This window comes from Pristiophorus japonicus, chromosome 18, assembly GCF_044704955.1.
Source record: "Pristiophorus japonicus isolate sPriJap1 chromosome 18, sPriJap1.hap1, whole genome shotgun sequence".
In the NCBI taxonomy this organism is placed as follows: domain Eukaryota; kingdom Metazoa; phylum Chordata; class Chondrichthyes; family Pristiophoridae; genus Pristiophorus; species Pristiophorus japonicus.
The window spans coordinates 37,573,674-37,600,188 of NC_091994.1; the positions used below are offsets into that span (position 1 = coordinate 37,573,674).

Here is a 26,515-nt window from a genome sequence, read left to right on the forward strand (position 1 = left end):
GACCGGGTAGGGCTGCGACTGAAAAAGGCGAAGTGCGTCTTCTTAGCTCCAGAGGTAGAATTCCTGGGGAGGAGGGTAGCAGCAGACGGGATCAGACCTACTGCGTCCAAAACGGAAGCAATCCAGAGAGCACCCAGACCCCGTAACACGACTGAGCTGCATTCGTTCCTGGGGCTCCTGAACTATTTTGGTAACTTTCTTCCCAAATTGAGCACGCTCTTAGAGCCGCTACACATGCTCCTACGCAAAGGTCGCGATTGGGTCTGGGGGGACAGCCAGGAAAGGGCTTTTGATGGAGCACAACAAATTGCGTGCTCTGTCAAACTGTTAACATTATATGACCCGTGTAAGAAACTTGTTTCAACTTGCGATGCGTCGTCCTTTGGGGTCGGGTGTGTGTTGCAGCATGTTAATGCCAATGGTCAGTTACAGCCGGTAGCTTATGCCTCCAGAAGTCTGTCCGAGGCAGAAAGGAACTACGGGATGGTAGAAAAGGAAACCTCGCATGTGTATATGCAGTAAAAAAAAATGCACCAGTACCTGTTTGGCAGGAAATTTGAGCTGGAGACAGATCACAAACCCCTAACGTCCCTTTTGGCCGACAGCAAGGCCATAAACGCGAATGCATCGGCCCGCATACAGAGGTGGGCACTCACATTAGCCGCCTATGACTACACAATTCGGCACAGACCGGGCACCGAAAACTGCGCCAATGCACTCTGCAGGCTCCCACTAGCCACCACTGAGGGGGCAACTGAGCATGCTGCTGAGATGGTCATGGCTGTTGAAGCTTTCGAAAGTGAAGGCTCACCTGTGACAGTCCGTCAGATTAAAGTCTGGACAAATAAAGACCCGCTACTGTCTTTAGTTAAGAAATGTGTCTTGAATGGGGACTGGGCAGCCACGTACGGGGCATGCCCTGAGGAGTTTAAACCGTTTCACAGGCGCAAGGATGAACTCTCGATTCAGGCCGACTGCCTACTGTGGGGAAACAGAGTAGTCATGCCCCAGATGGGCAGAGAGGTGTTTATCAGAGAACTTCACAATGAGCACCCGGGCATTGTCATGATGAAGGCAATTGCCAGGTCACACGTTTGGTGGCCAGGGATAGATGCAGACCTGGAACTTTGTGTTTGCAGGTGCAACACGTGTGCTCAGCTGGGCAATGTGCCCAGCGAAGCCCCCCCATAGCCCCTGGTCCTGGCCCGCCAAGCCATGGTCACGCATCCATGTGGACTACTCAGGTCCTTTCATGGGGAAAATGTTTTTGGTTGAAGTAGACACCTACTCCAAATGGCTTGAATGTGCCATTTTAAATTCAAGCACATCCTCTGCCACGGTAGAAAGTCTACAGGCAATGTTCACGCCCATGGTCTACCGGATTGTCTTGGTCAGCGACAATGGCCCGTGCTTCACAAGCACTGAATTCCAGGACTTCATGGCAGGCAATGGAATTAACCATGTCAGAACCATTCAAGCCAGCCTCAAACGGCCAGGCGGAACAAGCAGTGCAGATAATCAAACAGGGGATGCTCAGAATCCAAGTGGGTTCCCTACAAAGCCACTTATCATGCCTCCTGTTGGCCAATAGATCCCGACCACAATCACTCACAGGGGTTCCACCCGCAGAGCTGCTAATGAAAAGGACGCTCAAAACCAGGTTATCCCTTATACACCCTACTATGAAAGAAATTGTTGAGAGCAGGCATCAGTCACAATGTGACTACCATGACAGGAATGCGAGGGCGCGATGTATTGATGTCAATGACCCTGTTTTTGTCCTTAATTACGCTGCAGGCCCCAAATGGCTTGCAGGCACTGTGATTGCCAAAGAGGGGAATAGGGTTTTGGTAGTTAAACTTACCAATGGGCAAATCTGCCGCAAACACGTGGATTAAACTAAAAGGAGGTTCAGCAACCCCATAGAAGAAGCAGAGGAAGAACACAACGTAGAATTCACTCCACCACAGGTGACCGAACACCGGAACCAAGAGGAGGAGAGCCCAGTCACTGTGGGCAGTCCAGACAGGCCTGAGGCACCGCAAACAGCAGACATTCAGGCCAGCACCCAACAACCGGAGCCCCAACTCAGGCGCTCTACAAGGGAGCGTTAACCACCAGAGAGACTTAACCTGTGATCCCAATAAGACTTTGGGGGGTGGGAGGGGATGGGGAGGTGATGTCATGTATTCAACTATCATTGTAACCCATGTATAAGCTGACCTAAGTTGTACACCTTGAGAACATTGACCACAAGGGGTGAACTTGTGGGAGACACTCCTAACCTGGACTTTCAGGTATAAAAGGGGAAGCTCCACCCTCCTTCATCACTTGAGGTCTTGGTAATAAAGGTAACTGGTCACAGAGTGACCTTTTCTCAAGTATGGGCCTCATATGCTTTTATACTGTATAGTAAGGACATATCACATTCCTTAACCAACACCGCCAAAAACTGATTCATTATCAAAAAGATAATGAGAAAGGGCAGGGAAATCAGATGCTTAGAGAGCTTAGTGAAGAGCTAGAAAAAACTTGTATTTGCATTTATATAGCGCCTTTCACGACCACCAGACGTCTCAAAGCGCTTTACAGCCAATGAAGTACTTTTGGAGTGTAGTCATTGTTGTAATGTGGGAAACGCGGCAGCCAATATGCGCACAGCAAGCTCCCACAAACAGCAATGTGATAATGACCAGATAATCTGTTTTTGTTATGTTGATTGAGGGATAAATATTGGCCAGGATAACTCCCCTGCTTTTCTTCGAAATAGAGGCATGGGAGCTTTTATGTCCACCTGAAAAGGGCAGATGGGGCCTCGGATTAATGTCTCAGCTAGCACTAGTACAAGTGTGATGAGCTGAATGGCATCCTTCTGTGCAGTAATTTTTATGACCTTATTGGTGTTTGTAGGATTTTGCTGTGTGCAAAACAGCTGCCACATTTGCTTACATAAAAGTCGGTGTAATTCAAAGTCATTCATTGGCTGTGAAGCTCTCTTGAAATTTATCGCAGCTGCAACAAGGTGCTGGATAAAGGCATCTTCACTTTTACTTTAACTCTCTAGTTTTCTTCTCACAGTTTGGCTGCAAAAGAAATCATCTCACACATGAATAAATCACATGAGTTCAATACGGGATAGGGGGAGTGATTTGGTACGGGGCATCACAGCACAAAATTCGCCCATGTCTATACTTCCCCATAAAGAGTGAGTCAGAGTCCCAGAGGCAGAGAATTCCATTGACATTGGGCCTGAGCGTAACAAATCATTGACTCTAACAAAGGGTCTAAGAAACATTTCAGAAAATGTCATTTTTGCATAATTCCACTATTTTGAATGGAGGCCCGGAGAAGGAGCGGTTTTAAAGGGAGAGCCTGCCAGGCTCTTTGCCCCAATTAACCAACATTAGCTGGCCAAGCTCGTCCCTGCTGACAGAGTGCATGATTTATAGCCGGAATTTGTCAATAAGTCATAATTTTATATTTATTTTGTACTGTATTCCAAAATGGCTATCACTGAGATAATGTCTTTCAGGAGAGGGCGGGTGAGAGAGAGAACGAAAATGAAAAAAGAGATCTAGAGAAAGAGAAGGGAAAGAGACAGAAAGAGGGGGAGAGAGAGAGAGAAAGGGAGAGAATGAGATGGGAAGAGGGAGTGAGAGAAAGAGAAGGGGTGAGGAAGAGAGAGAGAACACACAGGGGGGGGGGGGAAGGAGAGAGAGAGAGAGAGAGAGAGAGAGAGAGAGAGAGAGAAAATGAGATGGGAAGAGGGAGTGAGAGAACGAGAAGGGGTAAGGAAGAGAGAGAGAACACACGGGGGGGGGGGGGAGGGGGAGAGAGAGAGAGCGAGAGAGCATGAGGGAGAGAGAAAGAACACAAGGGAGGGAGCGAGAGAGAACTGCGGGGGGCGGGGAGAGGGGGAGAGAGAGAAAACACGAGGGAGAGAAAGAACACGAAGGGGAGACAGATAGAAAACACCAGAGGGAGAGAAACAGAAGGGGATAGAGAGGGGATGAACGCAAATGGAGGGAGTGAGGGGGCGAGGGGGATAACAAGAGGGGGGGGCGAGGGGGATAACAAGGGGGGGGCGAGGGGGATAACAAGGGGGGGGGCGAGGGGGATAACAAGGGGGGGGCGAGGGGGATAACAAGGGGGGGGCGAGGGGGATAACAAGGGGGGGGGCGAGGGGGATAACAAGGGGGGGGCGAGGGGGATAACAAGGGGGGGGCGAGGGGGATAACAAGGGGGGGGCGAGGGGGATAACAAGGGGGGGGCGAGGGGGATAACAAGGGGGGGGCGAGGGGGATAACAAGGAGGGGGCGAGGGGGATAACAAGGGGGGGGCGAGGGGGATAACAAGGGGGGGGTGAGGGGGATAACAAGGGGGGGGCGAGGGGGATAACAAGGGGGGGCAAGGGGGATAACAAGGGGGGGGCCAGGGGGATAACAAGGAGGGGGGGGGCGAGGGGGATAACAAGGGGGGGGCGAGGGGGATAACAAGGGGGGGGGCGATGGGGATAACAAGGGGGGGCGAGGGGGATAACAAGGGGGGGGCGAGGGGGATAACAAGGGGGGGCGAGGGGGATAACAAGGGGGGGGGCGAGGGGGATAACAAGGGGGGGGGCGAGGGGGATAACAAGGGGGGGGCGAGGGGGATAACAAGGGGGGGGCGAGGGGGATAACAAGGGGGGGGGCGAGGGGGATAACAAGGGGGGGGCGAGGGGGATAACAAGGGGGGGGGGGCGAGGGGGATAACAAGGGGGGGGCGAGGGGGATAACAAGGGGGGGGCGAGGGGGATAACAAGGGGGGGGGCGAGGGGGATAACAAGGGGGGGGCGAGGGGGATAACAAGGGGGGGGCGAGGGGGATAACAAGGGGGGGGCGAGGGGGATAACAAGGGGGGGCGAGGGGGATAACAAGGGGGGGGCGAGGGGGATAACAAGGGGGGGGCGAGGGGGATAACAAGGGGGGGGCGAGGGGGATAACAAGGGGGGGGCGAGGGGGATAACAAGGGGGGGCAAGGGGGATAACAAGGGGGGGGCGAGGGGGATAACAAGGGTGGGGGTGAGGGGGATAACAAGGGTGGGGGTGAGGGGGATAACAAGGGGGGGGGCGAGGGGGATAACAGGGGGGGGGCGAGGGGGATAACAAGGGGGGGGGCGAGGGGGATAACAAGGGGGGGGGCGAGGGGGATAACAAGGGGGGGGGCGAGGGGGATAACAAGGGGGGGGCGAGGGGGATAACAAAGGGGGGGGGGGGAGGGGGATAGATCCTCCCAAATACAGCAGGAGGACTGCAAGGTACAACCTGCTGGTATAATGGTGGCCAGCAGTTACCATCATTGGATCAAATATTGTAACATTGTAATGTTTATTTAATATTAAAAACTGCTTACGAGGCAGGGCACCCCCTCCCCACCCATCCCAATCAATACCCATCCACCCATCAAACAAGTCTTACATGGTAGTTGTTTTCCCAGCCCCGTTGTGCCCCAGGAATGAGGTGATTTGCCCCTCATAGAAATTGAGGCTAAGTCCGTTAACAGCCACCTTCTTCCCATTCCCGTAAACCTTCACGAGCTTCTGGATGGATACGCCCAGCGTCAGGTGAGTTGGTTCCTTCTCCAGATGGACTGAAAGAAACACACAAAGAAAAAAGAAATGTTTCGAGATGTGATTCACTCTGTAAAATCTCAGGTCAGTCAGTCGCAAACAAGAAGGCCTGAGCTTAAACACATGTTTCCTATGGGTCAGCCATTTTAAACTAACCACACACTGATCGAGCAAACATTCCCAGGGAGAGGAACAGTTGGGGGACTTCTTTTACTTGACTGTGAATATAAAATGACATTAATATCAATATATTGTTTGTTTCCCTTCTGCTTCCCCTCATCATGCACGTGATTGGATTGGGCCCGGAATTCACACCAATTTTATTTTTAAAAACTGTGCAGAGAGTTGACTACTCGGACTGCCTGTATCGAGCAGCAATCCACAGACAAAACTGTAGTGGTAAAGGTGACTTTAGCGCAGTTGTTCAAATGTCTCATCCAGCACTCCAAATCCACCTTGTAGTGTAAAACAAGGTGTAGTCAGATATCAGCCGCGTTACCAAGATCAATTTTTGGAATATAAGCCAACCATACACTGGTAAGATACTCTTGAAGGAACCGTTGATCTTAAAATGACTGGACACACGCAAAAACACAACACATCCAAAATGGTGGCCGTGAGCGATTTGGTTCTGAAGCCCTTACCTTTATTGGTGCTGCCATTATCGGAGAGTTGAAACGGATCCTCATTACAAAGCAACTCTCCGCACCAGTAGCTCCTGAGGGCAGGAAAATACCAAGGTTTGGGGACTCCATATTGACCTACAAGCATAAATCCAGGAATAAAACAGGACCAGAATCTGCTACACCTTATCAACAACTAATGCTCCCATTCATATACTACTCTGTACGTACAGAATGATGCCGAAAAACACTTGACAATAATGAGGGAAAAAATATATTCAAAACCAAGCATGGGAAAATGTAAGGGGAGCGGGGAAGTTAGGATGGTGACCTCAAGGCACGAATCAAAGAGGCGGATTTTGAGGAGGATTTTTGAAAGGAGAGAGAAAGGTGGCAAGGCCGAAGGAAACGGCTAAGAAAAAACATGCATTTATATTGCAACATCAGCAGCCAATGAATTACTATCGAAGTGCAGTCACTGCAATGTAGATAAACGCAGCATCCAATTTGCACGCTGTAAGGTCCCACAGCAAATATGAGATGGATGACCCAGTTAATTGTTTTTTTGATGGTGCTCTCAGGGACAAATGTTTGCCAAGGCACAAGGACAACTCCCTGCCCTTCAAATTGTGCAACAGGATTTTTTGTGTCCAGCTAAACAGGCAAACGGGGCCTCAGTTTTATGTCTCACCCGAAAGTTGACACTTCCAACAAAACTCCCTCAGGACTGCCTTGAAATGTCAGCCTAGATTATGGGCTCACATCCTGGAGTGTGACTTTAACCCACAACCTTCTGGCTCAGAGACAAGAGTGCTATCAACTAAGCCATGTGGACCATTAGAGAATTCCAGCTAAAGAAACAGCTGCCAATCGTAGTGTGGGGGGACAAGGAACAGTCTCATGGCAGAGGAGTAAAGAAAGGAGTGATGAGAAACCTGGTGTTCGAGGAGATGTCCAGTGTTAGACAGAGGGTGTAAGCAGGGACCTGTAGCATGAGATCACTAAGTAGGGAGGAGAGCCAGGCTATGGTCAGATTTGAAAACGAGGACGAGAACTGGCTAATGTAAATCAATGAATTCTCCAATATAACCAACCACTACGACACTAAATGTGAACCCATGGCATTCAGCCAGGTTTAAGTTCGACTGAATTTTTTAATTGCACATAAATTTCTGAGAATGGTCGTCTTTGTTTCCTCTTCTTAAGAAGCTGACTCTTGCTGGAACTAAATTCACGGGTACTGGCTGTTTTCCAGTACATCATGTAAGTGACCATTCTTCATGTTTATATAGTGCAAGTTGGCAAGATATTTAACCGTGGGGCCATCACAGACTAGCTCTGAGCCAGTGTTTATACACGCACCTTCCAGCAGCAATCATTGGCTAGCTGGAATCCTGACGGATTATTCCTCTCCGTAGCCCAAGACATTGAGGCCAAATGCAGATTCCGTAATACCACCCAACTGAGGCCAGCTAACTTAGCAGCGATGAAACGTGGGACTTCCTGATCTGTATGGCTCAATGTTGCACTGTACAATGTACTCATGAACTGAGCCTTCAGAAAAGCTCCTGTAGATGAAGTGTTTTCAAATTTCAAATGGATTTTCATTTATCTGGTTAACAAATTTATGAAATTTGTTTTGACAATTTTATTTGTCTTTTATTTAGCCAGCTAGATCAAGGGGACATTTGCACTGCACTCTGGACATAATACAACTTGATAAAATAATGAATTACCTGGAAACACTGCTTCAATGTACCAGGTGGCAATGCCATAGAGGACAGCGTCAAACAGCATGAGGATGATGGAAGTAGTAAAATTGTACGCGTCGCCCTCTACAGGGCTGGAGACAAGGTTGAACCACTGGATACCAATTCCTTGTTCCTCGTAGAGAGAGAAATATTCGCATCCAAAACCAAACGCAACCGGAGACAACAGGCTCTGTGAGCAAAGACGCAAGGGATTTCAGAAACAATCTAACGCACTTCTTAATCCCATGAGCAATAGGAAACTTCTGGTAAATCATGAAAACACTACTTTTTTTTCCAAGATTGTAGTATGGGCCTGAAATTCTGGGTCTGGGGAGAGCACGGTGGGGATGGATTACCTCAGGGGCAATTTGGGATGGAACTTTAATCTACTGGGTTTCTGCCCTGGTTAAATTTAGCCCCAGGTTCTGATGACAAGTCTTGCTGGCATATCTGGAGAAGGGCAACTCCAGAATTCATCAGCTAAGACCGAGCTGAAATCTTGCCAGCTGAGAACGAGCACAAGTTCTGCTGAGGGCCTGGTAAAGGCCAAAAAACAAAGGTCCCGCAGGGGACGGATTATTTTTGAAAACATGCACGCTTGTTCCCTCAGGAGCAGAAGAATATGTAACTTCTTATCGTCTTTGGCCTTTCCCAGACTTCGATGTCTCACTGATGAAGCGGACAGATTTCAGCACAACAGGGCTGGTGCCTATCTGATGCCCTTACAGAGCAGTACTGCCTGCTCACCCCAATTATGGGAGTGGTTCCATCCCTGTGATTTGTGACGGGGGTTGTGTTCCTGGCCAATGCAGGAAGGAGTCCTGCTCCACAGAGGTGCTGCTGGCAGAGCAGGGACCCCAGAATTACAGGCTTCGTGTATTTTGATTCCATCTGAAAGCAATTCAAATACTAGTTTGTGTCAGTAAAACAATCCTTCGGTATTTCTACTTCATTGTTTGCCTCCGGCGAGATCACACAATGTTAAGCATCAGCTGGGGTTCGCTGCTGCTACAGGGAAAAAAATACATTAAAGTGTGTTGCAAATGCATAGCAGCTTCCTCATCAGATGATCTGTATTTCCAACATTTTTAGTTTTTATATCCCTGCAACAGAGCAGAGTTTAACCCATCCGAATTCGAAAACAAGACTAACTGACTACAAGATACAGACTCCCAACTCAACCCCAAGACCTAATTTGTCACCGACTCTAACCTGGGACGAACGGACTAACCATAGACTTAGCCCAACTTTAATTGAGTCTAACCAACTCTAGCCCGAGACCCCACTCTAAATCAAGACTTAGCCCAACTGTAATCCTAGATTTAACCAACCCGAGTCAATTTCAAATCTACTCGAACCCAAGACTTAACATAACCCTAAATTGAGACTAACTGGAGACTTAATCCCATCCTAATCAAATCTAACCCCAAAATAAAGTCTAGCTAACTCTAACTCAACTTAATCCACTGCTGTCTGAGATGAGCTTTGTATAACGCAACACTTTTTCATCTTGTTCCAGCTTTTAAAAAAACCAATTCCTTGCTCATTAAATTCATTAGCTGCTTCTTTGTACCAGTATTTAGCACTGAACCCTGCAACCATCACCTGCTGCTAGGGTCGGCCTCCGTTTTCACTTCGGATTTAAGGTCTCCCTCCCAAGTCCAACGCGCTCTTTCTAAACCGTGGCACTCTTCAGTCTTCCCTTTCCTCGACAACCTTCAGCTTTCTTCAATCCCAACCTTGTTGTCACTAATCATTACTTTTTCATTGACCTCATCTTTCTTTGCCCACGCATCTGGGGACCTCGCTTCAGGTAAACACAGCAAAGCAGCGTACAACAGCGGGAAATCCTATCTTACCCAAAGCGGAATAGAACAGAGTCCAACCTTCGCCTGGCTCGAGTTCAGATTATCGTATGGCAATTTGGAACACAGAGTGTATGGCTTGGCCACTGATTAATTGGTTAATTGGTACAGGTTAATTGGTTCGCCTTTTCCTGTGTTCAACACAAGCCCATTTCCTCATCACTTTTCTATGAATAAACTGGGTGAGGGTAGCATTGATGGAAATTGTTCACCATATATTCAGGCAATCCATTTTATTCCCAGATCAAATGAGTCATGTTATTTATTATTCAACACCCATTAGACAAAGCTCTGTACGGATATTAACAGGTATTTACAGCATACCCACAGTGATATTTGCAGCTCAAAGATGAATCCTGTAGGTGCTAATATGGCACTGCCTCCCATCTCTTGGACCTGGCCTTAAGCCCAAACTGATGGGATGAAAGTCTCCTATATCTATTAGTTCTAAAGGTCTCACATGAAACGAGCTTCAGCAGTCTCCATCGAAGTTTAGGCTACAGCACAAGAATTGCCCTAAAGTAGCTCTGATTGACAATCTCACTTTGAGAGGATACATGACAGCTGTGGAGAAATAGAAACATGTCATTCTGATAGAACTTTTGAGGTTGGGACTGAGTCACATTGTTGGAGTGAAGTAGAGGGAACTTTACTCCCTATCTCACTAGGCATTGGAATGTTTGATGCGATAGTGCAGAAGGAGCTATGCACCTAACCCATACTGTATGTGACCTGGAAGTGCTTGATCCTGGCAGTGGATGCTGGAAAAGCAGAATAATGTGCCATTCCCCCAACCCCCCCAACGCCAACTCACTTTGTGGAGCTCAAAAACAAGCCCCATCATTGCTGAAACCAGCCCGGCCTTTCTCCATACTGCAATACTACTCTGCTGTTGTACGTTTCTACATATGCATCATCCTGCACACTCTTCCTTCTCCCTGCACCCTCATTGCATTGAAGTCAAAATGCGTTGCACAGTCTCCATCGTTCTCAGGACCTGAAAATCTTTCCAGCCCGACAATCCTCCGGCAAGTCTGTGTTTCTCCAATTCTTGCCTCGTGAATCCTCAATTTCCATCGCCCCTCCATTGCTGGCCATGCCTTCAGCTGTCTGGGCTCTAAACTTTAAATTCCCTCCTTAATCCTCTCTGCCTCTTAGACGCTCCTTAAAACCTCCCTCTTTGACCAAGTTTTTCGTCGCCTGTCCGAATATCTCCTTATGTGGCTCGGTGTCAAATTTTGTCTGAGAACGCTCCTGTGAAGCGCCCTGGGACATTTTACTACGTTAAAGATGCAAGCTGTTGTTGAGTGAAAATTTGGACATTAGTCCCTCTGTCACTGCCTGGTGGTTAGATAATGCCTGCAAATATACTTGGCTATATCTTGGCAGGTGTGACCAATGAAATATGTTCACCTCCCTCTGTGGGTGGGTGGGTACCCATCACCACAGAGCTCCTACGCAGCTTGACCTGCCTGGCATCCCTTCAATGGTTCTCCTCTTCTTCCAACCTCACAGAGAATCCTGATTGGCAAATCCATTGGTACCCGTAATAGTGTTCATAGAATCGTACAGCACTAAGGGTGGCTATTCGACCTATCGTGCCTGTGCCGGCTCTTTGAAAGAGCAATCCAATTAGTCCCACTTCCCCGCTCTTCCCCATCGCCCTGCAATTGTTTTCCTCTTTCCTTTTGAAAGTTACTGCTGAAAAAATTGGGTGAAGAATGTCTAAAAAGACTGCGGAATGAATCTTCCTTCAAGCTCTTTAAACTTACTCTTGTAAACAGCTTATCGCCCAACAACCTTGGATGCCCAGTTATATCAGCGTAATGAGGAATTGGAATAGAGTCCAGAACAGACGCAGGTCTGTCAGTCCGACATCATTTGAATATTAGAACTAATCTCCAGCTGCACTACCCCACCCAGCCAAAATGCACATCATGTACAAGGGGCAGAGAATGACATTGCAGATCTCTGATTCAAAGAGGTAAGTTTTAAGGAGCGTCTTAAAGGAATAGAGAGAGGTAGAGGCGATGAAGTTTAGGGAATTCCAGAACTTAGGACCTAGGCAGCTGAAGGCACGGCTGCCAATGTTGGAGCGATTAAAATCGCCTCCCCATGAACTGGTACACACATTGACACCCCCAACCCCCCTCCTCAACTCCCTTGGCCTTCTCTTCTTCATACATTCTACAGGCTTGTAAAAACCAAGCTAACTCGCGATGAAGGGTCCTGCCCAAAACATTAGCCGAACTTCCTCTCTCGGACTCCAACAGACCTGCTGTTAATTTCCAACACTTGTTTTGCATATTCCAGAATGAACAGCATTTGGCCTCAGCTGGAAGAGACCGTAACCAAAGCCGTACGGGATCACGACAAAGACTGCTGTTAAACTCACCGCAAATATTCGGAGTGGGTAAGTGACATAGTCTCTCCAGGCAACGCACAGTACATATGGGAGGTAGAGGGAGAAATAGATGATTCCTCCACAAGCAGCTGCTAGGTTTGCCCCAGAGAAGAACGTGCTGATCAGGAAACACTGCATGATGGTAGCAACAGCAAAGGTCGCAAGGAACACAAACACGACGGAAGGGTCACTGTATGGGAGAATCCCTCCTTTCTGTAACAAAAGAACGAAGAAAGCTGAATAAATATAATTCTTTGTCCCCAACATTCAGGACAATCTGTGTCTGGGATTATTACTATTGAAGTTACAAACAGAGCGATATCAGGGGGCAATGTGCATCCTGCTGTATACAAACAGCACCAGGAGTGTAGCTGGAACCCTGCACAGATAGAGAGAGTTCTGATTGCGGGGGGTTAGACATTTTGTTGACTGTGTTTTCAAGGGTCTGAGCGGCTGAGTGCTAGGCTAAGTGCGCTCACTGATCACAGTCATGGCCAGAGCCTCCTCAGCCATCGAGGATCGTACACAGCTAGAAAGCCATGAATCACACTTCAAACAAAACCACACGAACATGCACGGTCGTTCTGCCGTTGTGTCCGTGTCAGTAGCTGTCCCTTCTCTTTTCCCCTCAATTCTCTACCTTGCTCTCCAGAAGATGCGGACTCCTTCCCGACACACAATTCCACGGCAGGGGCTAGACATTGAGTAGCGCCTCGTTTGGGGCGACAACTTTTCAATAGTCGCAAAAGAATTGCCAGGCGAAAAGGATTTGCTGCTCCTGGGAATCTCAACTTTAGCGCTCCACGAGGGAGGCGGAGTGCTAAATCATGTGCTACCGCTTCACTTAGAACACTAAAGTGTGTGAGAGGGGTGGTATCGGCAGAGCACTGAGCAATGTTCAGTGCAGTGCCACTGTCTTTAGAGGCTCTTTCCCTCGCTTAAAGGGAAGGGCCAGCGATGGGTTCAATCTCAATGTTCTGTGTGGAGTCACGGAACCTGCATAACAACCCCAAGCACTCAGAGTGGAGGGCTGAGGGATCACGGGGCCAAAAACAATCAGAAGGCACCAGGCCGGGGAAGAGTTTGTCCTACCTGACCACCGCTGCCTTTAAATATCGCTCCCCAAGCGGCCAGCCGAGGTGACAACGCCTCCTGCAGTTACCGTTGTTTGCGCCTGGCGATGATGCAGGGGGCGGGAGCGAATATCACATCCGGGGTGCTAATGGGGCGCCGCACACCGGATGACATCACGAGTTACGGGGCGCAAGAGAGCGAGGCGGTAAGTGTTAGCGCCAGTGCAAAACCGCCAGGGAAGTTTGCGGGCGTCGTTGAATGCTCCTGCCCGGTCGGTAACCCCTTAGTGCCCAGTTACTGCCCTCCGCAAACTGGAGGAGCAAGCCAGGCCAATTTCTCCCCCCAGGAATCCTGGCTGGTTTTTCCCTCCCAGAACATTGTAACAGCCCTGCTGAGATCAGCTAGCTCAGAACAGACCTGCGATTGAAACTAGGACCTTTTAGTTTGATATGTGCAAAATCACATCCAGGAGTGAATTTACAAATCCTGTCATAAAAGAAAAAGAAAAAATTGCATTTATACGGCGTCTTTCACAACTCCCAAAGCACGTTACAGCCAACTGAGAACTTTTTGAAGTGCAGTCACTGTTGTAATGTGGGAAACACAGCAGCCAATTTTCACACAGCAAGCTCCCACAAGCAGGAATGTGATAATGACCAGATAATCTGTTTTTGTTATGTTAATTGAGGGATTTATATTGGCCTGAACACCAGGGATAACTGCCCTGCTCTTTTTTGAAATAATGTCATGGGATCTTTCATGTCCACCTGAGAGCGCGCAGACGGTTTAACCGTCTCATCGGTAAGACGGCCCCCTCCGACACTGCAGCACTGCACTGGAGTGTCAGCCTAGATTTTTGTGCTTATATCTCTGGAGTGGGACTTGAACCCACAACGTTCTGACTCAGAGGAGAGAGTGCTGCCCACTGAGCCACAGACAACAGGGAAGATGAGACTCCTAAGGTAGCTCTGCAATATAAACACGGCATTAAATCTACAAATAGAAATGATGCAATATGGATTGTCACAGCAACCTTGGGATCTAGTTTACTGCTCAGCAGCAGAAATCTACTACAATCAATCGATATTTTACTTAAACCCAGTGGACTGAAAAGTGAATTTCTAGATAGCACAACACACCAAAATAGAAATCGATATTAAAAACTGCAGATTAATAGAAAGAATATCCAAATACCTGTTTACAAGTACAACCACCTTTTCATTGTTTCAGAAGCAATTCTTGATACTTTCTTTGTTGAATTACTTAACTTACTGAGATTTGAAATTAATTGAGCCTCGTTTTAGTTTTGATGGGTTCAAAGTTGTGTCTCGACAGGCAGAAAAAAAACTTATTTAAAAATTATAGGAAAAGAAAGATTTGCATTTTTATAGCACCTTTCACGACCACCGGATGTCTCAAAGTGCTTTACAGCCAATTAGGTACTTTTTGGAGTGTGGTCACTGTTGTAATGTAGGAAACGTGGCAGCCAATTTGCCCACAACAAACTCCCACAAACAGCAATGTGATAAAGACCAGATAATCTGTTTTTGTTATATTGATTGAGGGCTAAATATTGGCCAGGGCACCGGGGATAACTCCCTTGCTCTTCTTCAAAATAGTTCCATGGGATCTTTTACGCCCACCCGAGAGGGCAGGTGGTTTAACGTCTCAATCGAAAGACGGCACCTCTGACAGCGCAGCACTCGCTCAGCACTACAGTGGAGTGTCAGCCTAGATTTATGTGCTCAAGTTCCTGAAGTGGGACTTGAACCCACAACCTTCTGACTCAAGAGGTGAGTGTGCTACCCACTGAGCCACGACTGACAAACAAGAGGGAAAATGACTACAAAAAATGGACAAGTGCAACACTTTAGGAGATGAACAGTTCCAAAAGGTTGATCGAGGATTTTCACTTGTACCAAAGAGCACAGGAAACAACCACCACATTAAAACTTTGCTGCACATCCCTTTCCAATGCTGAAAGCCAATCAGTGCAAAAGTTTCATATCATTGATTAGCACAAGAAGCAACAGGCATGAACTTAGCCCTCGCCCACCCCAAAGTGTGATTAGCTGTGATGACACGATGGGAAATACAAGAGAAACACAGATGGGATTACCATGATAGCAGGACAGTCATCTCTGATCTCGGGAAAGTTTTCTGAGGAAGAAAACTCAGGCAGGCAGCAAAGGTGTGAGGGTGTAGTCAAATTTACCAGGCGTTCAAGGGCTGTACTGGAACCCACAGTGGCTCTGGGTAATCACAACCTTATTCAGAAACGAGGGGCATTGGAAGGTCTAAGATTAAAACTAAGATCTACAACCCCCCCCAGGAATGGTTTTCAAAGTGAAGATTAACCGAAAAAGTTGAAAAGACCCAACATCTTGTTCAAATAATTTCATCAGCCTTCAACGGTTGCAGGACAGTTACCTTCAGGATTAAAATGAGGAAAGCAGAACTAATGAGGAAAGGGATGAAGCTGCTGATAAACCAGCTGGCCCACAATATTCCATTGGTCAGCCCCATCATCTTCATCGTCTCCTTCAGCCGCGCCTCCTTCTCGTGGACCATCCCCTTGATTATCATCGCGACGGAGTAAATCCAAGCCAGGGTCATGAAGAGAGGCAACGAACGGTTCAAAACTCGCAAGAAACTGATTTAAGAGAAAACCAAAATTAATCAGCTATTTGGAAGAACAAAAAAAAAACAACAAAACAGTTTGGAGTGTTTAGTTTTGAGATTGGGAAGAGGAATTTCCCAAGAAATAGGAGCAGGAGGAGGCCACACCGCCCCTGGAGCCTGCTCCACCATTCAATACGATCATGGCTGATCCGATCATAGACTCAGGTCCACTTCCCCGCCCGCTCCCCACAACCCCTTATTCCCTTATCGGTTAAGAAACTGTCTATCTCGGTCTTAAATTTATTCAATGACCCAGCTTCCACAGCTCTCTGAGGCAGCGAATTCCACAGATTTACAACCCTCAGAAGAAATTTCTTCTCATCTCAGTTTTAAATGGGCCGCCCCTTATTCTAAGATCGTGCCCCCTAGTTCTAGTCTCCCTTATCAGTGGAAACATCCTCTCTGCATCCACCTGGTCAAGCCCCATCATAATCTTATACGTTTCGATAAGATCACCTCTCATTCTTCTGAATTCCAATGAGTAGAGGCCCAACCTGGCTCAATCTTTCCTCATAAGTCAACCACTTTCTCTCCGGAATCAACCTAATGAACCTTTTCTGAACTGCCACCAAAGCAAGTATATCCTTTCTTAAATATGGAAACCAAAACTGCACACAGTATTCTAGGTGTGGTCTCACCAATACCCTGTATAACTGTAGCAAGACTTCCCTGCTTTTATACTCCATCCCCTTTGCAATAAAGGCCAAGATTCCATTGGCCTTCCTGTTCACTTGCTGTACCTGCATACCAACCTTTTGTGTTTCATGCACAAGTACCCCCAGGTCCTGTTGTACTGCAGCACTTTGCAATTTTTCTGCATTTAAATAATAACTTGCTCGGTGATTTTTTTCTGCCAAAGTGCATGACCTCACACTTTCCAACATTATACTCCATCTGCCAAATTTCTGCCCACTCACTTAGCCTGTCTATGTCCTTTTGCAGGTTTTTTGTGTTCTCCTCACACATTGCTTTTCCTCCAATCTTTGTATAGTCAGCAAGTTTGGAGCTGTCTGATGGGTCAGTGGGTTTACACAGTGAGTGTCTGAGACACACAGGCCACAGGCCACAGGCCAGGAGGTCAGAGGGTCAATTACTAGTCTGTGCTGAATTCTCGGATCTCAGTCAGGGTAATGGTTTGGGTATTGCATTTGGCTTTAGCAGCCCTGGGTTGAATGAGGGGAGAGGAGAGGGAATGAGAAGCAGCCTTGGGTTTTAACTCCTGATCGATATTCAGTGCATGAGTGACAGGTGAGGACAGGTGTCACCGCCTGAATGCTGATTTTACCGCCAGGCGTTAAGTTCAGGCTCAAACTGCTAAATTCAGTTTTTACGGCCAAAGATGAAAGAGCAGTGCTAAAAACTGCCGTTGCACACTCATCCTCGGGCGGGAGCTCAGGAGGCCTATTGAATTTCCCAACGGGAGGCTGCCGCCATGCTAGCTGAAAAACGGGAAGGAAGAAAAAACACCTCAAACTTCTCCGACCCGCACACAGACTTCCCCCACTGTTACAACTCATGAAAAGATTAAATAAATAAAGAAAAACTTACCTTGATCTCTGGGCGAATACACCCGAGCACTGCGATGTTCCCTCCACTTTTCCCAGGCAGTACAGACGCCTTGCCGTTAGGCGTCCGTACAAACCAAATATTGTGAGAGTGGCGCCGAGGGAGCGTTGCACGCTGGATGACGTCACCACGTGAGTGGCGCTAGACGGCACAGCGTTATCTCTTGGCGCCTCTACCAAAGAGCCGATCTAATTTCTCCCGAGCCGCTGACGTCGCTCAACACCAACTGTAGGCCTTTGCTGCCCGTTAGCTGCCTAGCACTGATGCTAACGGGTGAATTATAAAGGGAATTTCCATCCCTCACTGTCTAAACTCACACATGAAGAATGGCCACTTGGAGGAGATATCAGAAAGTGGCTGGTGCCAACAAGAATTAGTGTCTTCAAGAGGAAAGGGAGAACATTGGAGACATTTGGAAAGAACCTACTGTTCTAATGTTACAATTAGAGATCATTATCTGGAACTCATTACATCAGTTGGAACAAAATAACTGAAATACATTTTAAAACATTTGGTTGAAATTTATTATCTCAAATAATGATTGCATCTCATTTTAATTTACACAACTCATTATCTGCTACAAAACTATTTATCATAATTCAAATTACATTGGCACTGGTTTCCCAAGCTGAAGTCTAACCATGAAATACCTCGAAGTTCTGCCCCAATTTTTTTCACAAGATCACAAGATAATTATCATTGAGAAAGGCCAATTGGCCCATTTAAATTCATCCGTACAAAAGATGCTAAAGTCCGAACTCCCACTGCAGCATCCAGTAACTCTGAAATGCTTCCGGGGCTTTGCTTCCGCCAATCTATCTGGAGAGTGTTGTTAACCTGCGGAATTCCCTACCGCAGAGAGTTGTTGATGCCAGTTCATTGGATATATTCAAGAGGGAGTTAGATATGGCCCTTACTGCTAAAGGGATCGAGGGATATGGAGAGAAAGCAGGAAAGGGGTACTGAGGTGAAGGATCAGCCATGATCTTATTGAATGGTGGTGCAGGCTCCAAGGGCCGAATGGCCTACTCCTGCACCTATTTTCTATGTTTCTATGTTTCTATGTTTCTAAATCTATTCCATGTGTTGTTGATTCTTTGTGTGGCAAAGAATTCCTGATATTTACCCTTGAACCTACTCTCTGTCCTACCCTTGCGATCTTTTCCATTCCTGTAACTATCTTACATTCCTCGATATGATCGCCTCCTTTCCAGGCTGAAAAGCCCAAGTCTCTCCATTGTTTCCCAATAACTTTGACACTAGGGGTCAGCCTTGTTGCTCTTGTCTGCACTGCCTCCAGTGCTGAATGTCCAGTTCAGGTCACTGAGAAACAAGGGAGATGCAGTGCTCAGCGCGTGACCAGAGCACTGTACAGTTTGATCACAACTTCTTCTGGTTTATATTCTCGGTCTTTGGCCGTCTCACTGAACAGTCTGTTGGTTCTGTTCGTTGCTGCTCTGCATTAGTTGCTCATAGTTAATGCTGAGCCTCCTGAAACCCCTGGGCCTTTTTCCACTTCCTGTCCTGCTCATTTTTCCTTCAAAGCAAAAAAATAATGAAGACTGACAACTGCAAGCCGAACTGTTTGATTCGAAGTTTCTCTCCTGAAGGTGCAGACTTTTGCTGGGACACAGGTTCCACATGTGCTTGGTAGCAGCCTGTACCTCCCTCAAATTACCATTAATCATGTGGGAGCCTCGAGTACTGGCTTCATATCCCACACAGGAGTTAACCAGTTAGCAATCAGGAATGGGCTGATGAATGGTCTCCCCCAGAGACACGGAGTTCACCAAACATTTCCCTGGCGGAGTTCAGCGCACACCCAGCATTGAACTTGGGACCTTGCTGATCCATGTGGCTCAGTACCACATTGGGAGGGGCCTAAATCCAGTTGAGCAATTGGAAGAGCATAGTGTAGAAATAAGATTGCCTTAACTATCCTCGGGTTGGGGAAAAATATCAAAAAGATCAGAGGACAAAGATCCCAGAGATCAGTGCGGTGGGGGAAGCTGTGCGACACAGCTCACTCATTATTCCACAGAAAGCTATGGTCTCCCCCTCACAACATTTAATTGCCTCTTGAATGACTCCAGAGTCTTTGCTTCCACGACCCTACCATACCATTCCAGCTACTGATCACACTGTGTGAGAAGATACTTCTTGGCATTGTCTGAAGCTTGGCGTTTACCAGTTTGTATCTGTTCCCATACCCTGCAGATAGCATGTATCACACTGTGCGTTAAATTAAGAGATAAAACTTTTGAGTTTTTTGATCAGACTCAACGATATCCCTTGCTTGCCCTCCATTCCTTCACCCAAGTGGCCATTCTCCATGTGGGAGTGTTGACTGCAATGTGAGCATCACACTCATTCACAACGGGTATCACAGCACAACACAATCCTGTCCACATCCAGCATCACATATTACATGGGTCATTGGACAGCCATTCGATGTGGAGGGTCCTCTAGCTAATGGTCCCTCCTGGTGTTCTAACGGAGATCAGTAACTTTGCACAGATCAGCAATCAAACCGGAGGCAATCCTGGCTTTTACGACCTAAGTACCATACCACCAACAGGGCTGCCAGGCAGTTAGAAGCACTCATATTTATAAATCAGCTAGATATTAGATCTGTCCCGGCACTCACACATCATCTACATAGCATGGGTATGGCATCTGTTGTAAATAAATCCCAGTCTTCTTGTCTTCACCGGTCTGTACTCGAATAATTGCCTGTTCCACCAAATCTTGGATGTAGATGAATCCTCCCCAGACGTACCGCAGGTCATCAAACGGGTCTGCTGCAGGGCCTGGGTCCCAAAACCTAAGAGGTGGTACAGCAAAAGAGCATTCATCCCAGTAACTTGACCAGCACAAAGTACTCCGTACTTCTGACACTGAAAAGATGTCACACTGTAATTACACCTTCCTGCCAGTCGCGGTGCTGTCGTGCCTCGGTTCTGCGTCTCGCATCTCCTCAGCCTGAGCAACAGAGCAACTGCAAAGCTCCCACCAGGTGATACTGAAAGTCGAATGTTTTGCAATTTAATTTCATCACGTACACAAGACCTCAGGAAGTTTCATGGCTTTTTTTGGTCATGCTGTATAAATTCTTTAACAGATTACACAATCCTATGTTTGCACACACTTCCTGTCTACAAAAAAGTTTACTTCCTGTTGTCACACTCCTGTGCGTCACCTTTGTCAGTCCCAGCTCCTCAGCCTGTGGCAAAGGAAGCGCAAAGCACCAAGCGAGGCTCTTTCTCCACTTCCCAAGCTGTACCTGCGCACGCACACGTCAGCAGAAACAACAGATCTGGCAGCAGGGAATTAAAGAGATAGTGTGTAGTGCCCAGCTGCTAGCAATATTTCCCAGAATTGGGCAAATCCTTGGTAACCTCAAAACATCAGCTCCCCTTAAATACATGCTGCCCCAGCCAGTCACTTCTAGTCACGGCAACGGCTGAGACAGAACAGAGACTCAATGGTCAAATTCCCTGAAGTAGCTGAGACAATCTTTTGGAGGAGATAACAATGGGTGTACATTATTCACAGACAGGACGGGTGGTTATTTGGCACAGTCTATTGCCACAACTTCCTTCCCTTTAAGAAAAACCGTTCGGAGATAACGTCATAGCTGGAGTTAATGGAAAGTGGTTTGATACATTTGGATAGGGCATTCAATTACCTGAATCTGACAGAGGGCCTGAATTTTTGATCACCCAAGGGAAATTTCTGGAACGGCCTAGAAAACATTAAACAACATGTCCTCGGTGCTGGTCGCGCTCCACAACCGAAATTTCGCATTAAGTAAGGCAGAAACCCTATCATGCACTTGTACGGGGTTTCTGGCGAAGTTGCGGAGACAGAGCGGGAGCAGATCCAAGGAAATTCCCAGCCCACGTTCTCAAAAGGAACTGAATTTGAATAACAGACACAACCAGACCTGTCCTTGATCTTATTGGTCCGAGCGACATCATCAATGTCCATCCTGATCCTGTACTTGATGTGGGACTGGAGGCTGTGCAACTCGGAGCCCATCTGCTCCTCAAACACAAACACAACACCAGCCCAGAACTGTCTCTCCTCCAGGAGCTGCAACGCCCGCACCACCAGCTTCTCTTCAGTCGCAACAGCTTCCAATTTATTCAGAGATACGCACTGCCAAGAAAAAAAAGAAACGAGGATATTTAAAATGAGGTGCTTCATTTTTACTGGGTAAAACGATTGGCATTTTGCCCAGAAATATACCTCTGAAAAGTGGAGTAAAGCAGGATTATGGTCTATCCTCCGCTGGAAAACCCAGGTCAAGGACCATAGTGCAGGATATTAAGGCTAAACAGAGGTGGAGAGAAAATGCGGGAAATCAAGAAGTGGTGGTTAGATGATGCCCTAGTTGTATTTATGACCACAGGAGGCAAATAAAAACCTGTAGATACTGGAAATGTGAAACAAAAACTGAAAATGCTGGAAGCACTCAGGTCAGTCAGCATCTGTGGAGAGAATAGACGCGTTAATACCAAGTGTATACCCTTCATCAAGGCAAGGAGGTCCTGTTAAAGAATGAGTTATAGTGGGAGACACAAGTCTTGATTCAATGCAGTGAGGAAGGAGGGAGAAGGAGCGAGGATGAGGATTATGTAAGATGAGGTAGTTGAGGATTATGTAAGATGAGGTAGTTGGAGCGGTGGAGAAATGAGAGGAAAGTTCAGAAAAGCACTGATAGTATAATGTATGTACAGTTACATTAGACCACTGAATGCATCTTCACACTGTATACACTATACCTGTACCACCAGAGGGTGCAATTGGTGGAGACCCAAGGGTCACCTGCACACTGCAGGTAACCAAGTACAAAAGGGAGCTCACCTCACTGTATCCTCATTCAGAAGCTGCATTAAATGGACTAAGGTCACAACAGTTCAAGTACAATACCTTGCCTCGTGGAGTCATTACTAGAGTGCTTACAGACACAACAAACAGAAAAAGTGCAACAGCGAGGGGACAGTTTGTAGAATCACCATGTCTGGTGTCTCACTTCTCGCCTCGGCCTAAACAAATCGATGGCGGAAATGACCCTGACGCCCCACACACAGCTACCTTTAAAATTACCATGTGTAACACGAGTCCCAGGTGTCAAAGAACAAAGCCTCTGATACAGGTCTCATGTTGAAACAAACCCAGTACAAGCCCGAGACTGCACGCTTCCTTCAGTGAACAGTCGCACCATCCACACTGCAGGGACTTGCTCACACAGACAGCACGTGTACACGAGGCAAAGGTCCCCACTGCGTGCCCGAGGCCAGAGGCAGCATGGAGAGGAGTGGAGGGACTCCACGGAGAACGGAGAATAGAAACCGAGCACAGCTGGCTCGGGGACTGACATTCTAACAAGAGCTGATCACCAGGTGTCCACATAAACAAAATCAGTTGAGAGATTTGTTTACCAAGCTCTGTCGCTTTCCACCGGGACTCTCTCACCTTTCCCTATCGTCAGTGATCAGTGCTCCTCTGAACTTTCCTCTTTCGCTCCTCCTAAGCTTGTTCTTCGAATGCACTCTTCCTCCTTCCTGATTCCTCAGAGTTGAAATCAAGAATCATCACTTCTCTTCGACTCCAACTCATTCTTTTCTGGCCTGCTATGGAACTCCTCTCCTCCTTTAGTCTTCCCTACTTTCTATAATCTACAAACTTTTAAGCTTGGCGTCACCCAAGCACTACTTCCTGATCTAGTCTCTCCGACTCTTTTCAAACTTGGTGCCGGCCAACTCTGTGTGTCTTCATCCTTCACCCGAGTTTCTCAACAGAATAAAAAGACTTATTTTCTTGAACATTACACACAGTTCATCACACAATAAAAAGGCAGAAATATTATTTTTTTCTGGGACTGTTGATCTGTGTTTATGGGTTTAATTTGAGGAAGATAAAACTCATGGGACAACCTAAGCCAGAGTTGCCAGTTACTATCCAATCACGGAAGGACAGTTGACGGTTTGGTGACGACAAGAGCAGTTAAATAACCTGGCAACACTGTCTCTGATCATGAGTAATGGCAAGTTGGGTGATGCATCAGTGGACTCCTAATGCCCAGCTAAATTTGCTGATGATACAAAAAGATAGGTGGGAAAGCAAGTTGTGAGGAGGATGCAAAGAATCTGCAGGCTAGGTGATGGCCAAAAATTTGGCAGATGGAGTATAATGTGAGAAAATGTGAGGTTATCCACTTTGGTAGGAAAATAAAAAAGCAAATTATTATTTAAATGGGGAGAAGTTACAAAATGCTGAGGTACAGAGGGATCTGGAGATCCTTGTACATGAAACACAAAAAGTTAGCATGCAGGTACAGCAAGTAATTAAGGCAGCAAATGGAATGTTGGCCTTTATTGCCAGGGGGATGGAGTATAAAAGCAGAGAAGTCCTGCTACAACTGTACTGCGGTGGTCCTACATAAGAATTAGGAACAGGAGTAGGCCATCTAGCCCCTTGAGCCTGCTCCGCCATTCAACAAGATCATGGCTGATCTGGCCGTGGACTCAGCTCCACTTACCCGCCCGCTCCCCGTAACCCTTAATTCCCTTATTGGTTAAAAATCTATCTGTGACTTGAACACATTCAATGAGCTAGCCTCAACTGCTTCCTTGGGCAGAGAATTCCACAGATCCTACTACAACTATACTTGCATTGGAGGCAGTTCAGAGAAGGTTCATGAGGTTGATTCCCGAGATGAAGAGGTTGACATATGAAAAAAAGTTGAGCAGGTTGGGTAGAAGAATGAGAGGTGATCTTATTAAAATGTACAAGATTTTGAGGGGGCTTGACAGGGTAGATGCAGAGAGGATGTTTCCCCTTGTGGGGGAATCTCGAACTAGGGAGCATAGTTTCAGAATAAGGGGTCGCCCATTTAAAACGGAAATGAGGAGGAATTTCTTCTCTCAGAGGGTCGTGAATCTTTGGAATTCTCTTCCCCAGAGTGCTGTGGAGGCTGGGTCATTGAATATATTTCATGTGGAGATGGACAGATTTTTGAACGATAAGGGAGTCAAGGGTTATGGGGAGCGGGCAGGGAAGTGGAGTTGAGGTCAAGATCAGATCAACCATGATCTTATTGAATGGCGGAGCAGGCTCGAGGGGCCAAATGGTCGACTCCTGCTCCTATTTCTTGCGTTCTTATGAACTCTAATATATCCTTCGGGGCCTTCAGGAGAGGACAGGAAAAATTGTAAGATAAAGGCTGGGGTGAAATTGCTGCTGTCCAATGGAAAAAGAATTATTGACAGAGTGTTCCTTGGGACTATGGGCCCGAAATTGGAGACACTGATGGACGGTGTGGAGGACAGAAGAAGAATACTGTTTCCTGACGTGGGGAGACCTGGCAGACCGCCAGTACATAATGCATGGAGGGAGATTGCAGGGGAGGTGTCGGGCACCTCCATGTATGTGAGGACAGGAGGGTGCTGGCCAGTCTGCACCCGGCCCTTCCAGGGTCGACGTCTCCTAGCTCTGGGGCGATGGGGCTCCCCCTCCTCCTCCTCCTGCGCTTCCTCAGGTGGTACTGCTGGCTCGACCTCCAGTGGCTGTCCCCTCATGATGGCCAGGTTGTGCAGTATGCAGCAGATCACGACGATTATGGAGACCCGTTGAGGAGAGTACTGAAAGGTACCACCAGAGCGGTCCAGGCACCGGAACCTTTGCTTAAGGATGCCGATGCATTGCTCGATGATACACAATGAGCGTTATTGTATGCATGCTTTGGCGCTGTCCTGGGGTTCCGCAGAGAAGCGAGCAGCCAAGTGGACAGGGGATATCCCTTTTCCCCAAGCAGCCAATCGCAATCCTGATTCGGGCTGGTGAAGACGGCGGGCACACTGGTCTGGTGCAGAATGAACGAATTATGGCTGCTGCCTCCCTTGCCCGCTGCCCATCTGTACGGTGCTGACGGCGTGCCGACCAGCTTTTGAGCAGATGTCCCAGGTGTTGCCTTCCCAACACGCCTCCCATCCTCAGTGTGAACCCTGCCAAGCAGGTCTCGGCAGCCCGTGGGCCTCCACTAAAGAGTCAGACCTGAAAGTTGTACATAAGTATATGCAAACCTCTAAAGCAGCACTCAACAGGTTGAATGGAGCCAAAACAATCAATAAAACTATGAAAAGATAAATACAGTGGATGATGTAATCTGAAATAAAAACACTAAAATTAATCAAACTTTTTCCCTACAAAAGGGCCCCAATCGTGGCAGCACTCCAGCGGTGTCGCGTTTGAGCACCGATTCGAATACCTTACGGGGGCAGTGCTGGGAAAATTCTTACCTTTTTGCAGCTGAGAATCCCTGTCTTTGCTGCTTTTCAGCGGCCCGCACGCTGCAGAGCTCACCGGTGGAATGTTACCTTTACAGCGGCTTCAACCCGCCGTTGTGACGGAAGTGCACACCGCTCAAATCCCCCGCCCGCCCCCACCCACTCCCGCCGAGCTGAATATAGCTCGAGGTGGGAAAATCAGCAAACCACAGCGGCACCCTGCATTTCCCGTCCCTTCGGGCACGGTGAACTTCGGCCCCCATAGGTTAGACATAACTTTTGGTGTAGTCCTTAACGACCATTGTGCAGAGCATGAAAGAAAAGACCAAGAACTTACTGCTTCATACTTGAATCAGCAATTCCCCACCAGAATGTTTCAAATGATTCTCATATACCAAAAACTATATTAACGTTTCCTCAAACTACACACAGTACAACTGTAAAATCCAAAGTACCAAGCACTTTGGGCAGCTAACATTTGCGAACATATGCCCACTGAGTGCAGTTGATAACCAGGCACCTGTAAATTGTACAGCCTCTCATTTTAGCTCAAAACTTTGAATCAAAAAAGGTGAGACGTTGTATCAAATGAGTTTCCACATGTTTCGCTCAGTAAATAAAACACATGTTGTCACATCTGAATGACTG

The 26,515-nt window shown here is 47.3% G+C and overlaps 1 protein-coding gene across 3 annotated transcripts in view; it reads right to left on the reverse strand.

Annotated features, from left to right (window-relative positions):
* The window catches only part of LOC139228665 (phospholipid-transporting ATPase ABCA1-like), a 218,882-nt gene that overhangs the window by 73,341 nt on the left and 119,026 nt on the right, over positions 1-26,515 (reverse strand). For 2 of the 3 annotated variants that reach the window (XM_070859892.1, XM_070859894.1), the window contains 7 exons: positions 21,520-21,734; positions 20,221-20,397; positions 15,756-15,978; positions 12,243-12,464; positions 7,968-8,172; positions 6,253-6,369; positions 5,457-5,628 (listed from right to left, as the gene is read on the reverse strand). In XM_070859892.1, the coding sequence (XP_070715993.1) occupies positions 5,457-5,628; positions 6,253-6,369; positions 7,968-8,172; positions 12,243-12,464; positions 15,756-15,978; positions 20,221-20,397; positions 21,520-21,734 (1,331 nt within the window). The remainder of the gene's footprint in view (positions 1-5,456; positions 5,629-6,252; positions 6,370-7,967; positions 8,173-12,242; positions 12,465-15,755; positions 15,979-20,220; positions 20,398-21,519; positions 21,735-26,515) is intronic. The other variant, XM_070859893.1, reaches the window with a different exon arrangement.